The sequence below is a fragment of the Gymnodraco acuticeps genome, unplaced genomic scaffold (assembly GCF_902827175.1).
Source record: "Gymnodraco acuticeps unplaced genomic scaffold, fGymAcu1.1, whole genome shotgun sequence".
Taxonomy (NCBI): domain Eukaryota; kingdom Metazoa; phylum Chordata; class Actinopteri; order Perciformes; family Bathydraconidae; genus Gymnodraco; species Gymnodraco acuticeps.
The window spans coordinates 5,521-22,500 of NW_022991065.1; the positions used below are offsets into that span (position 1 = coordinate 5,521).

Below are 16,980 nucleotides of genomic sequence, written 5' to 3' on the forward strand. Positions count from 1 at the left end.
AACTAATTACCTGAGGTACGCTCGCACATGGAAGGAACCGTCAACCTGAGGACTTTCTCAACGGCTGAAAGGGATGACTTTCTACTTTACTCGTGAAAGGATACGTTTTTTCCTTAAAAACAGGAAGGTAGGTTTTTAGGAAATCTGGAAAACCTTTTTCGACTTCCTGGAGCTAGTCGTCTACAACATGACGGGAGAATGAAGACATTTGAATATTATTTGGGCTGCGTTTCTATTTTCTTTTCTTCTTTCTTTTTTCCGTTCTGCTTGTTTTGCTGATAGTATGTAAAGTCTGTCTTGTTTATTAAGTGTCATTTCTATGCAGAAAAACTAATAACGAGATGTTTGAGACAATGCAACACGATTACTTTCTGGTACTATTGGATTGCTTTAAATACCAAATATGCAAATAAATGCTCACATTTCTCAATTTCCAACCATAGAGTTCATGTTTTCAACTTGGTCAGTCTGTCTCTTTGTCTCCTTTGTTTCTCAGCAGTATCACCGGTCTGATTTGTATGAACGTCCGGGGTTTGGAGGGTTACTTTTAAAAGGTATTGCAATACAATAACTAATGACCTGTAAAAGTAGTCACTAACCTGAGGTATCACAATGTAACACCATTACTTTCTGGTACTATTGGATTGCTTTTAATACCAAATAAATGCTCAAATGTCTCAATTTCCAACCATAGAGTTCATGTTTTCAACTTGGTATGTCTCTTTGTCTCCTTTGTTGTCAGCGGTATCACCGGTCTGATTTGTATATCAAATTGAGGAACGAAGTAGCAATGGCCGAGGATGAAGCCATTACATTTTGGAGCAGATCTGAATCACGAGGCTATTGATACTGATTCATGTTCTTCCGTAGCGTCATGTGATTTGTTTCCGTGTTGAAGCAAGACTCGAACGATGCTTCTAGGGCAAGATGTGGTAAAAGACACACACATAAAACCCGACCTGATGAAGTATAAAACAGATAAATGGTTTAATGGTCTTCCTTTTTTTCTTATCTGACACTATTTGAGGTCCTGTTTCTCAAAACTGATCCAATTTAAAGCAACGTTGACCCCATTCATCACAACCATTAGGAGAAACACCTTTTTATTATCACAGTGGATGAAGTTATAGCTTGGGCAGGACTGAAGAAGACGTCAAACAGTAAAATATATTGACCACCAGCTGACCTCTGACCTCTGACACCAGGACTCAGAGAGCAGATAAATCATGGTGCTTTTGTACCGAGTAAAAGTCCATCTATGATCAGCCTGGTCTCCTAATGATTACGTCGTCAAGCAAGAAAAATGCATTGTTGATTATGTGTCCAGGGAAATCACTCTTTGATATTGACGTAAACATATTTCTAATCCTAATCTAGCGATCAACGTTGATTTGTTTGAATATCACCGTAACAAACACAGTAAATGTGTGATAAATGATACTTTACTGAACAACCTGACGCGGTAGTTTAATTATCTAAACATAACCAGATGTGTTGTGCTTTTGTTTTGTTTGAATTCACATCATTGACCTTGTGTTTAAGACTCGATCAGATCACAGGAGAGTAAAATAATTCACACGTTTTGGCAGATCTGGGTTTTTATATTTGCATTCTTTTTTTAAACTGAAGCGCGTTTCTCCTCATGGAAATATCTTGAGCCGATGTAACGCATTTGCACTTGTCGTCCACCCTAGGTATCATATCCTGTAGCTATAATATAATAGCATTAGCTCTGTATATATGCGTCTGTCTGACAAAGCTATAAGCATATCAGGGTATTTATAGGGAGGCGAAGCAGAAGTCACATCCATTATAATCATTTTATCCACATTAGCTCTTAGCGACTTTTAAAGATCTGCTCAGAGAAATAAACTGTTATAGTGATTATAAAACCATAAAGGTCATTATGAACCGTAAACGTGTCTGCAGCGTTACACAGGACGTTACGCCGCTGAAGGCTCTTTCATTATTGAATGTCTGCCAGAGGGAGTTGGCAGCAGATTGAAGGCAATAGAAAGAAGAGAGACAGTGTTTGGAGATTTCTCTCAATAACTTACCTCCCTGCTCATCCAACATGACCAGAGTCCTGATGCCGGCATCTTTACTCTAAAGGACAGAGAGAGAGAAGGAGAGAGGAATGGATGAGACGGATCAGTGAAGGAGAACAGAGCAAAGCTGTCAGACTGCAGAGGGTCACATTACAGTCTGAAATCAATTGGTTTCTGGCTGATCTTATAGTGAATTTCAACAATATATTCCAGGTCTCAGATATAAGATAAGACTTTATTCATCCCGAAGGAAATTGCTGTGCCAGAGTTACAAAAATACAATAAACACAGCAGCATAATAATCCACACGGCAGCGTCGCGTTGAAGCTTGTCGTGGGGTGTCTGAAACTCGACCAACAACCAATCACATGAATCTCCCGCCCCGGACACACAAGCACGCGGTTTGATTGGCTAGCGCTTGTACTGGCATATGATTTGATTGGCTGACGCTTCCGTCGACAATTGAAAAGTTGAACTTCTCTCAACTTTCGAAGCGACCAACAGAGGGGAACCACAATGCAGTTCGGCAAAGCGTGAAGTCACCCCATTCAAAGCGAATGGGAAGCGTCTCTGTTGAAGCAACGCACGCTGCCGTGTGGACGTACCGTAAAAAGAGCAATTCAATAACTACAGGAAACATAGATGGTCACATAACGAATGTACATATTAACAGTATTTAATATTTAGTAGTGCAAAAAGAACGTAGTGGTAGTTACGTAATTGCACGTTATTTATCGAACATTAATAATAATAATATGGTACATGTTATATAGCAGAGTGTTTTGTAATATATACAGTCTACAGAGAGTATCCATAACACGACATCCCTCCATTGCTGTACGAATAGACATTTATGAAAAATCAGTGAATAAAAACACATATGTTTTACATGATGTGACCATTTCCAAACAAAAGCATATATTTACAACAAATAATTCTGCAAGGTAATCAGCCCTTTAGATATTTACTAATACGTATAGAAATACTGAGGTTTTACATTTTGCAAAATATGATTATTTCGTTTAAAAAATATATATTACTTGATATCCGTCTGTTAAATATGAAGCTACAGCCTGCAGCCAATTTCCTTAATTTAACATAAAATGGAATTTATCTGGCATTATTACTGGATTCAGGATTATTATCATTAATATTAATACTTTTAAAGTGTTTGTCTGAAACACCAAACAGGTCATTGCAGCATTACCCATAATCCCCTCTGTTCCAGCCCTGTTTCCAAAGTGCTGATTCTCTGTCTGTTACTTTAGATGAAAATAAGGAGCCCCTCCCCACGCCCCTCTGAGAGACATTTGGTTACAAAGAACTCAATGGTGCTCTAGAGGAGATTCAGGTGATAGGGAGGGGGGGGGTTACCTTGGTTGGTGATTGGCTAATGGTTACACAAGACAACACATCGTTATGACATCATAAAGTGGCCAAAACCTGATCAGCTCATTTTCAGACAGGTTTTTATAGAAATGGATCAAAAAGAGAGAGAATCTTTGTTCCTGAAACTTTCAGAGTCTCTTTCCACAGAGGGGACATATGTTGATGTAGAAGAGACATGAAGAAGAGGGGACACATGTTGATGTAGAAGAGACATGAAGAAGAGGGGACACATGCTGATGTAGAAGAGACATGAAGAAGAGGGGACACATGTTGATGAAGAAGAGGGGACACATGGTGATGTAGAAGAGACATGAAGAAGAGGGGACACATGTTGATGTAGAAGAGACATGAAGAAGAGGGGACACATGTTGATGTAGAAGAGACATGAAGAAGAGGGGACACATGTTTGATGTAGAAGAAGACATGAAGAGAGGGGGACACATGTTGATGTAGACGAGGACATGAAGAAGAGGGGACACATGTTGATGTAGAAGAGAACATTGAAGAAGAAGAGGGGACACATGGTTGATTGTAGAAGAGACATGAAGAAGAGGGGAACATGTTGATGTAGAAGAGACATGAAGAAGAGGGGACACATGGTGATTGTTAAAAGACATGAAAAGAGGGGACACGATGGTATGATGTAGAAGGAGACATGTAGAAAGGGACACATGTTCGATTGTAGAAGAGACATGAAGAAGAGGGGACACATGTTGATGTAGAAGAGACATGAAGAAGAGGGGACACATGTTGATGTAGAAGAGACATGAAGAAGAGGGGACACATGTTGATGTAGAGAGACATGAAGAAGAAGAAGAAGAAGGGACACATGTTGAGTAGAAGAGACATGAAGAAGAGGGGACACATGTTGATGTGGAAGAGGACATGAGAAGAGGGGACACATGTGTGATGTAAGAAGAGACATGAAGAAGAGGGGACACATGTTGATGTAGAAGAGACATGAAGAAGAGGGGACACATGTTGATGTAGAAGAGACATGAAGAAGAGGGGACACATGGTGATGTAGAAGAGACATGAAGAAGAGGGGACACATGTTGATGTAGAAGAGACATGAAGAAGAGGGGACACATGTTGATGTAGAAGAGACATGAAGAAGAGGGGACACATGTTGATGTAGAAGAGAAAGCTCCAGTAATGCACGGTTCCAGTTTTACATGAAAGGTTGTTCTCTGTTTCAAAACCATGCCTCCTGTAGTTTCACCTCCAGCTAATCAAGATAAGGCGTACAAAGGAAATTGCTAATGGACAGAAATCTTACAGAAGATAACAAAATGAAAAGTCTCAAAAAGCCTTGGATATAAAAACGATTCTGCACAGCCTTCTGTGATAAACTCAAACAGAGGGTCTATATCTGTAATGTCCTCTGTGTAGACATTGGTTGACAAAGCTCCAGTAATTCAGCGCTCAAATTTAGCTCATAAAGTTGGCCCACTCTCAAACACACATACACACACACACACACACACACACACACACACACACACACACACACACACACACACACACACACATATAAAGATTCATGTAGATTGCATGCCGTTATTCCTCTGTGCTCCATCACATGAGATAAGATGGAACTGTATTTAAAAGTTGCGTTTACGGCAGCAACAGGGTTAAAAACAGGATTCACACACGGTACAAATAAAGACAAAAAATTAAGATAATAATACAAAATGTTTTTAAATAAAGTGATAAAGTAACTGAGATATAGATTTGACATTTAAATGAACATGTTAGATGTATTTACATAAGACTGCATGATAACACCCTTCAGTAAGCACACATTAAACAACAGCTTTGTGACCTGACAGATATTAAAAAACGAAAGGCCACTTCGCTCAGACTTCAGCTCGGATCAAAGAGTGCTCTGGCCTTTTTATTCGCAGCAGTGATAGATAGATAGAAAACGTCTCTGATATCAGAATCAATCACACTGACTGAGGAGGAGATCTGCCACAAATCTGAGGCAATGTGAAGTTTAAGATCATCAATGTGTTCTCCAGAAGTTAGAAAGAAGAACTATTCTCCCTTTCCTGTACTGTGTGCTATAGGTTTTAGTGCATGTAAATGGTTTGCAAAGGCTACAATCCCAAAGCTTCCTGCAGAGGTATTCCTTTCTGTTTAATAGTCGTGGATCAATGTTTTCTCCAGAAGTTAGAAAGAAGAACGTCTGATGGCTTTTCCCTTTCCTATAGTGTGTTCTATAGGTTTTAGTGCATGTAAATGGTCTGCAAATGCTTTCCCTTTTCTCAGGAGATGAGGTCATAAAATATGACGACAGGCAATTAAAAAGTAGAAGGAAAAAAGGACATGTGAGGGCGTTGCTGTTCCTGAACTACAGGACAGGATCTATATCAGCACGCCAACTGGCAGCGTGTAATGAAATGACCTCACACACACACACACACACACACACACACACACACACACACACACACACACACACACACACACACACACACACACACACACACAAACACACACACACACACACACAAACACACACACACACACAGTTTATCTTACACTGCTGATATGCTATTGCTTGTTATTTGTATTTGCTTCTAATTCATGTGCATCAATGTCTCATCTATGATGCTGTGACGGAAACAAATCAATAACGTATATCTTATCCTATTATCTTTATAACATTGACACACACACACACACACACTCGCTTGCAGCGCAGCAGTAACGAGACAACAGAGGAAGACACATAAAGATGGAGGAATAACGGACAGGTCAGCTGACACTAACAAAATCCTGGTATTGATTTTTGCTTCCAGAATCCTCTCTGCTGTCTAAAGAAATCCATTTGAATTCAGTCTCATTAACCTCTGCTGACCCGAGGGAATATCTCACTCACCGGAGCCTTATATTTGAGAGTACAATCAATAAAATAGAGATATATACTGTGCAATGTCTGGCTCACTCTGAACAGGTGCTTTTCACATTGTAATTATCATGGCATGTTATTATTGGGATGTCTTTGGAATATATTACCGGCTGAACGAGTCGAACAATTGTGTTTATCTCGATAATGAGACCATGAGTGATATTTATGCAGATGCCGATAAGAGTATTTCCACATCCACCTAGAGTTTCACTAAATTAAGAGAAAGTCTGTCATGAAAAGTCTTTTTAAAAAGGTGGGAGAAGTATTCATATCATGTACTTGAGTAAAAGTAGAAGTACTCATATCATGTACTTGAGTAAAAGTAGAAGTACTCATATCATGTACTTGAGTAAAAGTAGAAGTACTCAGATCTTGTTCTTGAGTAAAAGTAGAAGTACTCAGATCATGTTCTTGAGTAAAAGTAGAAGTACTCATATCATGTTCTTGAGTAAAAGTAGAAGTACTCAGATGTTGTACTTGAGTAAAAGTAGAAGTACTCAGATCTTGTACTTGAGTAAAAGTAGAAGTACTCAGATGTTGTACTTGAGTAAAAGTAGAAGTACTCAGATCTTGTACTTGAGTAAAAGTAGAAGTACTCATATCATGTACTTGAGTAAAAGTAGAAGTACTCATATCATGTACTTGAGTAAAAGTAGAAGTACTCATATCATGTACTTGAGTAAAAGTAGAAGTACTCATATCATGTACTTGAGTAAAAGTAGAAGTACTCAGATCTTGTTCTTGAGTAAAAGTAGAAGTACTCAGATCTTGTTCTTGAGTAAAAGTAGAAGTACTCAGATCATGTTCTTGAGTAAAAGTAGAAGTACTCATATCATGTACTTGAGTAAAAGTAGAAGTACTCATATCATGTTCTTGAGTAAAAGTAGAAGTACTCATATCATGTTCTTGAGTAAAAGTAGAAGTACTCAGATGTTGTACTTGAGTAAAAGTAGAAGTACTCAGATCTTGTACTTGAGTGAAAGTAGAAGTACTCAGATCTTATACTTGAGTAAAAGTAGAAGTACTCATATCATGTACTTGAGTGAAAGTAGAAGTACTCAGATCTTGTTCTTGAGTAAAAGGAGAAGTACTCAGATCTTGTACTTTAGTAAAAGGAGAAGTACTCAGATCTTGAGTAAAAGTAGAAGTACTCAGATCTTGTACTTGAGTAAAAGTAGAAGTACTCATATCATGTACTTGAGTGAAAGTAGAAGTACTCAGATCTTGTTCTTGAGTAAAAGGAGAAGTACTCAGATCTTGTACTTGAGTAAAAGTAGAAGTACTCAGATCTTGAGTAAAAGTAGAAGTACTCAGATCTTGTACTTGAGTAAAAGTAGAAGTACCAGAGTGTAGGAATACTCTGTTACAGTAAAAGTCCTGCATTCAAAATGTTCCTCAAGTAAAAGTAGAAAAGTATTCTCATCAAAATATAGTGAAAGTAGCGACAGTAAAAGTAGTCACTGTGCAGATTGGTTTATTTCAGAATAATATATATGATATGTTTTATAATGATTGATCATGAAAGTGTTCTCAAAGCTGGTGAAGGAGCAGCTAGTTTGAATGACTTTGTATACTGCAGGGTAGCTGGTGGATTTACTCCAGGTGGAACTAAAGTCTGATTTAACACTTGATTAGATTTCACATCATTCATCCAGATCTGTGAATTAACTAAAGGTACTAAATACATGTAGTGGAGTAGAAGTACACACTTTACCTCTGAACTGTAGTACAGTACTTGAGTGAATTTTCTTTACACCTCTGCTTGTCTTCACAAATATGTTAAAGTCTCTCAAAGCCTCACTATGGATGCAGAAGCCACAGAAAATGAACGTTTTAAACTCAAAAAGCGGATCCAATGCCTTTCGAAGGTCAGTATCTCTCGTGGAGCGAGCTGTTGTTTATAAAACCTCGAGCATGAATGTAATATCCGTCCATCTTGTGTGATTTATTCTGTGTCTGCTGGCCTGCTCGTCACATCAGATCTCTTTTTGATTTTGGACTCCATGTCCTTCACACACTCTGTTTATCTTTCACACTCTTTTCATCTCGTTCTCCGTCCCTCTGTCGAACGGTTTTTTATTTTTCATTTCCATCTCTCTCTCTCGGCAGATATCATTCTGAGTTTCTCATTTCTCTGGTGTGAAGATAACGGTGTTCATAAAAACTGTAACGCTCCTAGCCAGAGTTGATGCTGTGTTAACTTAATATACAACAATTATTTCTAAAGTGCATCTGGCATCATTACTGTATAAGTCTGTACATTTTAGACAATTATCAGGATACATATCATAATTAATATAAATACAGAACTATATTTATTGTCATTTATTACATGGCTTAGTTGAATACTCGATTCTGATTGGTCAATTCAGAACACGTGACACGTTGTTAATCCAGAACAGACAGACCGCTGTCAAGGATTTATTGACCGTTGTTAAGGACGCTCACATCTGCAGAAAGAAGTCCGGTCGATTTAACTGTACACAGTTTGGCTGAAAAGCAAACTGCATGCACTTTTCTTTTCAAACTGGGACAAGAAAACAGCGGAGAAGTAATGGGGCAGAAACCCTCCTTTTTACGCAGCGGTCCAGACATAGACATCAAACGGCGACACATATTCAGTTGACAGTTACTTTGGCATCAGAGCAGGGATATCTAGATACTTTCCAAGGTTTGACTAAATGAATTGTGCTACTTTTAAAGCAAGCAGCGATGTTTTCAAATCTGTAATCAAAAAGCTCCTCGAAAACGCTATCGAAGCAGTTCCTGCGTTGCTACGTTAGTTCAAACAGTAACAACGGACTATTTTTCTTAGCGGATGCATGTCAATTTAAATAAATAATAGCCTACTATTTTTTAAATCAATAAAAACATTTTCTAAATCTATAAAAGCATTTAAATTAATATTGGGAGTCATATCGTTACTTTGTTGAGAAGGTGGCTATGTGATAAGCGGGATGATGTGCAGCGACTTGCACATTATGGGGAAAAGAACACCTTCATGCCGATCAAAGAGCCCGATGCGAAGCGGAGGGATCTTGATCAACATTAGCCCTATATACTTACTTTTAAAATGTATTATTGTTTTATATCATAAAACTTCTCTATATTTTTATTTTATTCTGAAATGGAGAATTTGTTACATTATCCAAATGTCTCTAGGTAATAACTCAAATAATGTCTGATTCTAAAAACAGTAAAAGGTGTAAACAGTGTAGATAAATCTGTCTGAGGGGGAAAACAAATTGGTAATTTAGCAAATAATTCTTCATATAATTTTAAAGGGACATATTAAGCACATTTTCAGTGTTATATTTGTATTTTAGGTTCAAACTATGACAAGTTTACACACATACATTATCAAAAAGTACATTATTCTTCTCATTTTCAGTGTAAATATACTGCTTCCACCCTCTGTTGTGCTTTGGTGACACTAAGTGGTGAACAAGCGAGTTTTTAACTATATATTTTTCCATTATCTGACCTGAGATCTGTGTGTTGTTCGGCCCTGTTTTCCAGGTCTTTATGCTCCAGCTACAGAATAGAGGTCACGTTGTTCACCAGAATGAATTGTGGGAAACATTTAACGAGACAAGGACACGTCTCATCACTCACAGAAGGAGCTTTCAGTCGACCGCTGACTGACATTGTCTGAGTGTCTCAGTTTGTGGACATCATAGTAATTACTGATGTTTCCAGGAGGATTGTCCCTAACCATCCTACATGTGAACTGTTACCCAAAATAAGAAAAGGATAATACAGCAAAGAGACCCTCGCTGCAGCCATATTTAAATATTTTAAAACCCCTCTGGAGACAAGACTGAATACTCCTCTCCTACATCTGTTCGGCAGAGGAGGCGTGTGGCGCAGTGGCCTAGTGTGTCGGTGTTGGGATCAGGGCAGCACAGGTTCAAATCCCACTGCAGTCAGCATGTCGTTGTGTCCCTGAGACCCTTCCCCCCAAATTGCTCCTGTGGGGATTGATCACAGTATTGAGTATCCTGTTTTTCTATTGGCTGTTATTGATTTGTATTGCCAACAAATAAAGCCTTTAAATATAAAATCATATGTTTTATCATAATATGTAATACGACAGAATGACAGTATCAATACCACCTCAAAAAGTGTTATTGTTATTACCTTGTAAATGTGTTTTCCATATAAATGCATTTCACCGTGTCGCTCTCGAATGTGGGTTCATGCATTTCAAATGAGAATCCATGCATGCTGATACAGATTCTGATGGATTTTACAATTACATGTCAGGTGTTAAGCTGCTGAACCGGAGCGACTTACGGAGCACAAAAGCAGGATAAAGCTTTCATTTCTGGATCATACAGAATAAAGGAAACAGGGAGTAAAGAGAGGAGCAGCAGTAACAGGGTGGTGACGCTTCATAAAGGAGAGGAGAGAAGGCTTGGATCTATTCTTAAAGATCAATTTACTCGTCTTTTTCTGTGATTAAAACACACTTTTTCTATGAATTGAGCTGTGAAATAAGATCATTTACTTCATAACTTAATGAAAAATGGTTACTCTTTAAAGTAGAGACACTACATACTGATATACACCTGAACATCATCAGGAGAGGACTCTTTAAAGTAGAGACACTACATACTGATATACACCTGAACATCAGCAGGAGAGGACTCTTTAAAGTAGAGACACTACATACTGATATACACCTGAACATCAGCAGGAGAGGACTCTTTAAAGTAGAGACGCTACATACTGATATACACCTGAACATCAGCAGGAGAGGACTCTTTAAAGTAGAGACACTACATACTGATATACACCTGAACATCAGCAGGAGAGGACTCTTTAAAGTAGAGACACTACATACTGATATACACCTGAACATCAGCAGGAGAGGACTCTTTAAAATAGAGACACTACATACTGATATACACCTGAACATCAGCAGGAGAGGACTCTTTAAAGTAGAGACATACTGATATACACCTGAACATCAGCAGGAGAGGACTCTTTAAAGTAGAGACATACTGATATACACCTGAACATCAGCAGGAGAGGACTCTTTAAAGTAGAGAAACTACATACTGATATACACCTGAACATGATCAGCAGGAGAGGACTCTTTAAAGTAGAGACACTACATACTGATATACACCTGAACATGATCAGCAGGAGAGGACTCTTTAAAGTAGAGACACTACATACTGATATACACCTGAACATCAGCAGGAGAGGACTCTTTAAAGTAGAGACACTACATACTGATATACACCTGAACATGATCAGCAGGAGAGGACTCTTTAAAGTAGAGGCACTACATACTGATATACACCTGAACATGATCAGCAGGAGAGGACTCTTTAAAGGAGAGACACTACATACTGATATACACCTGAACATCAGCAGGAGAGGACTCTTTAAAGTAGAGGCACTACATACTGATATACACCTGAACATGATCAGCAGGAGAGGACTCTTTAAAGTAGAGACACTACTCTCTAGTATCATATCTGAGTGTTCAGACTGAGTAGGCGAGTTAACTTCCTGCTCTGACACTGTCCACTCATTCGATTAGTGTAAGCTTCACTATAAGCCCTTCTAACAGAAGATGAATTAGCACGTGCTCACAGTTAACTGGAAGGAAAGGTCAACCACAGAACCACTTTCATCACACAACACAATACAACTATATATACAAAACACAGACTTGGGTTCCTAACAACGATATTTAGTACATTTGGAGTAAATAAAACTCTTTCCTACATTAGAAATGAAGCAGAGGTGGAAGAAGTAGATCTTGATATTCAGATCTTGTAGTAAAAGTAGAAGTACTCAGATATTGTTCTTTAGTAAAAGTAAAAGTACTCAGATCTTGTACTTGAGTAAAAGTAGAAGTACTCAGATGTTGTACTTGAGTAAAAGTAGAAGTACTCAGATCTTGTACTTGAGTAAAAGTAGAAGTACTCAGATCTTGTTCTTGAGTAAAAGCAGAAGTACTCAGATCTTGTACTTGAGTAAAAGTAAAAGTACTCAGATCTTGTTCTTGAGTAAAAGTAGAAGTACTCAGGTCTTGTACTTGAGTAAAAGTAGAAGTACTCAGGTCTTGTTCTTGAGTAAAAGTAGAAGTACTCAGATCTTGTTCTTGAGTAAAAGTAGAAGTACTCAGGTCTTGTTCTTGAGTAAAAGTAGAAGTACTCAGATCTTGTACTTGAGTAAAAGTAGAAGTACTCAGATCATGTACTTGAGTGAAAGTAGAAGTACTCAGATCTTGTAGTAAAAGTAGAAGTACTCAGATAGTGTACTTGAGTAAAAGTAGACGTACTCAGGTATTGTTCTTAAGTAAAAGTAGAAGTACTCAGTTCTTGAGTAAAAGTAGAAGTACTCAGGTCTTGTTCTTGAGTAAAAGTAGAAGTACTCAGATATTGTTCTTGAGTAAAAGTAGAAGTACTCAGATATTGTAGTAAAAGTAGAAATACTCAGATAGTGTACTTGAGTAAAAGTAGAAGTACTCAGATCTTGTTCTTGAGTAAAAGTAGAAGTACTCAGATCTTGTACTTGAGTACAAGTAGAAGTACTCAGATATTATACTTGAGCAAAAGTAGAAGTACTCAGGTTGTCACGATCTGTCTTTATGGGGTTTTGTCTTGTCTTGTTTCATGTTTTATGTTGAAAGGTCTTCACCTCCTGTCTTGCCTGTTTCTGTCTGCGTTGTGTCTTGTTTAAATCTGTCTGTGGTTCCCGGTCGTTAGTTTCCCTGGTGTGTCTAATTTACCCGATTGTGTTCACCTGGTGTCCCTGTGTTTTCTCCTCCCTCCTCACCTGTGTCTTGTTTCTGTGATTAGTCTTGTGTGTATTTAAGTTCTGGTTTTTCTGTCTGTCTTTGTCGGTTCGTCTTTTGTCATGACTAGTTCGTCGGTGAGTGTTCTGTTCTGTCTGTGTTATCACCTAGCCTTGAAATAAAGGAACTTTCACTTTAATCTGCATTTGGGTCCTACCTGCTTCACACACCGTGACACAGGTCTTGTTCTTGAGTAGAAGTACTCAGATCTTGTTCTTGAGTAAAAGTAGAAGTACTCAGATCTTGTACTTGAGTAAAAGTAGAAGTACTCAGATCTTGTACTTGAGTAGAAAGTAGAAGTACTCAGATCTTGTACTTGAGTAAAAGTAGAAGTACTCAGATCTTGTACTTGAGTAAAAGTAGAAGTACTCAGATCTTGTACTTGAGTAGAAAGTAGAAGTACTCAGATCTTGTACTTGAGTAAAAGTAGAAGTACTCAGATCTTGTACTTGAGTAAAAGTAGAAGTACTCAGATCTTGTAGTAAAAGTAGAAGTACTCAGATCAGGTACACAACAACAACAAAGACTAAGCACACTACATAATCTCCATCACACAAGCAATTATAAAACAGGTTACATTTCAGGTCAATAAAATACATTATATATATTATATAATATAAAATACAGAGACATGTATTGTCTATATCATTTGTATCTGTATAAGTCCCTTTTGTGAGGGCAAAAAAGAAAACAACAATAAAAAGTTGGTCACAAAAAAAAACCCACAGAGACACACACACACACACACACACACACACACACACACACACAGTGAAGCATATGATATTAAACTGGGATGTTGACTTTAATTAAATGTCAACACATTTCACATAACAGTATTAGGTTAGTTAGATATAATATCAAGGTGAACCTATACATGATATTATTGTTGACATAATACACTGAATTAAAGTCAGTGTTTTCAGTGCATGATGAGGCATGTTGAGCCTCATCTATAATCCATGCTGCCGTTAATGCCGCGCTGCGTCTATATCGAGCCGTTCCTCCGGGGGAACGCTAAGTGAGAGGAGGAAGTGAAGAGAGGTGAAGACAAAACATGACACAGCTGTTCCTCTCACGGCTAAATAATACCATGTGGGAGAAAAGAAAGCACGCTCTGTACCGACAGCAGAGAGGGAGTACACACATCCTTTACTCAAGTAGAAGTACAGATACTCGTTTTTAAAAATACTCTGGTGAAAGTAGAAGTACTGACTAAACTTCTTTACTCAAGTAAAAGTAAAGAAGTATGGGCTTTGAAATGTACTTCAGTAAAAAGTACCCATAACTACCCAACCCAGTCTCACGGCATTTCGTGTTCACCAACACGATTTTCCCTTTTTTTTCGTGTTGCACAGAACGATTTTAAAAGCAATGTATTTCTACTGGTAATGTGTTTCGTGCCTGCAGCACGTCTTTTTCTCCGGTCGGGTCGTGGGAGACCGGAAGCTGTGTGGTTCATAAAAACATGTTCTTACTCAATATCAAGCCACGAATTATTGCTTTATTTTAAATCGTATAATTTCGAACTTTTGTTTCCGTCTGTGAGGAAAATAAATGGGGCTCAGAGCCTCAGGATACTGAAATCTGTATTTTTAAATCTTTCTTTCCTTCTAATTTGTTATTCTTTTCTAAATAACACACTGTTATTTACTCACCAATAACACACAATTATCCTTGCTTTTATTTATTGGTTTAATTCCATAATCTCGGGCTTTTTTGGCGTCCGTCAGGAACTGAATTTCAAATTAAAAATAACCGGAAACAGACGTAGGCATTTCGAGCGATTACCCAAGATCCTCAGCTATGGTTTAAGCTCGCTGATTGGATGCTTTAGCCGCAATGCATGCTTTAACCATTTTCGTATAAATGATTATCCACAGATGTGTGTAACTGCTGTGGAAGCAGTTCGGAAATGATGCACGCGCAGCGGAGCAGGTCACGCGCACCTGACACAATTTGTTGTTCGTATTTTTCGCTCCGTTCTCTTTTTTGAATAGAGGGTGCATAACATTCAACTGCCCGAAGATCCCGATGCGAAGCCTGAAGGGTAAACACACCAGGTTTACTAATCTACCCGCACAATTTGTCTGGTGTCGGAATGTCTCGCTATGTTAGCACATTCTTAAAAAACAAAACACCATTTAATTTCGGGTTGAAATGTGTTGTAAGCGTTACTGGGCATTGTAACGGGTAATATATTACCCCATTCATTAGTAATGCGTTACATTACTTCGTTACAGCACAAAGTAATATATTACTGTGACTCCGTTACTTTTGTAACGCGTTACACCCAACACTGATTGTGTGACTCTCACGCTCAATGCGTGAGTGTTGGCAGCCCTGGTCTCGTTAGAGGTTAAAGACGAGTCTCTAGATAATCTGAAGCAGGTATAACAACAGCAAACTCATCCTGGTTATTCCAAGCACTGACTCAGAGGCAATATGTATGACGGACTTCCTGTCTCTCTGTGTTGGACAGAGTCTACTATTTGAGACGTGGTCAAAATGTGCACTGTACTGCGGGAATGGGCAACATGCACACTGCTGTATTTGTGTTTCATACTGTATGTATTTCAATGTTGCGATGTTGTTTAAGAAAAAGGTGAATTTGTGTGTGTGTTGTGTCTCGTGTTGTGTGTGTGTGTGTGTGTTGTGTCTCGTGTTGTGTGTGTGTGTGTCTCGTGTTGTGTGTGTGTTGTGTGTGTGTTGTGTCTCGTGTTGTGTGTGTGTTGTGTGTGTGTTGTGTCTCGTGTTGTGTGTGTGTTGTGTGTGTGTTGTGTGTGTGTTGTGTCTCGTGTTGTGTGTGTGTTGTGTGTGTGTTGTGTGTGTGTTGTGTGTGTTGTGTCTCGTGTTGTGTGTGTGTGTGTGTGTGTGTGTTGGTGTGTTGTTGTGTGTGTGTTGTGTCTCGTGTTGTGTGTGTGTTGTGTGTGTGTTGTGTCTCGTGTTGTGTGTGTGTTGTGTGTGTGTTGTGTGTGTGTTGTGTGTGTGTTGTGTGTGTGTTGTGTCTCGTGTGTGTGTGTGTTGTGTCTCGTGTTGTGTGTGTGTTGTGTGTGTGTTGTGTGTTGTGGTGTGTGTGTGCTCGTGTTGTTTGTGTTGTGTTGGTGTTGTGTGTGTGTTGTGTGTGTGTTGTGTCTCGTGTTGTGTGTGTGTGTTGTGTGTGTGTTGTTGTGTGTGTGTTGTGTCTCGTGTTGTGTGTGTGTGTGTGTCGTGTTTGTGGTGTGTGTTGTGTGTGTGTTGGTGTCGCGTTTGTGGTGTGTGTTGTGTTGTGTGTGTGTTGGGTGTGTGTTGTGTGTGTGTTGTGTCTCGTGTTGTGTGTCGTGTTGTGTGTGTGTGTGTCTCGTGTTGTGTGTGTGTTGTGTGTGGTGTTGTGTGTGTTGTGTGTGTGTGTGTTGTGTCTCGTGTTGTGTGTGTGTTGTGTGTGTGTGTTGTGTGGGTGGTGTTGTGTGTGTGTTGTGTCTCGGGTTGTGTGTGGTGGTGTGTTGTGTTGTGTGTTGTGTTGTGTGTGTTGTTTGTGTGTGTTGTGTGTGTTTTGTCTCGTGGTGTTGTGGTGTGTGTCTCGTGTTGTGTGTGTGTTGTGTGTGTGTTGTGTCTCGTGTTGTTGTGTGTTGTGTGTGTGTTGTGTGGTTGTGTGTGTTGTGTTGTGTGTCTCGTGTTTGTGTGTGTTGTGTGTGTGTTTGTGTGTTGTGTGTGTTGTCTCGTGTTGTGTGTGTGTTGTGTGTGTGTTGTGTGTGTGTTGTGTCTCGTGTTGTATGTGTGTTGTGTCTCGTGTTGTGTGTGTGTTGTGTGTGTGTTGTTGTGTGTGTTGT

General features: G+C 38.9%; 1 protein-coding gene across 1 annotated transcript in view; it reads right to left on the minus strand.

Annotated features, from left to right (window-relative positions):
* Nucleotides 1-991: 991 nt before the first annotated feature.
* Nucleotides 992-16,980, minus strand: part of LOC117560015 (synaptosomal-associated protein 25-A-like) — an 18,100-nt gene continuing 2,111 nt past the window's right edge. Inside the window, exon 3 of the mRNA XM_034236760.1 lies at nucleotides 992-2,106. Within this exon, the coding sequence (XP_034092651.1) occupies nucleotides 1,885-2,106 (222 nt within the window). The 3' untranslated portion in view covers nucleotides 992-1,884. The remainder of the gene's footprint in view (nucleotides 2,107-16,980) is intronic.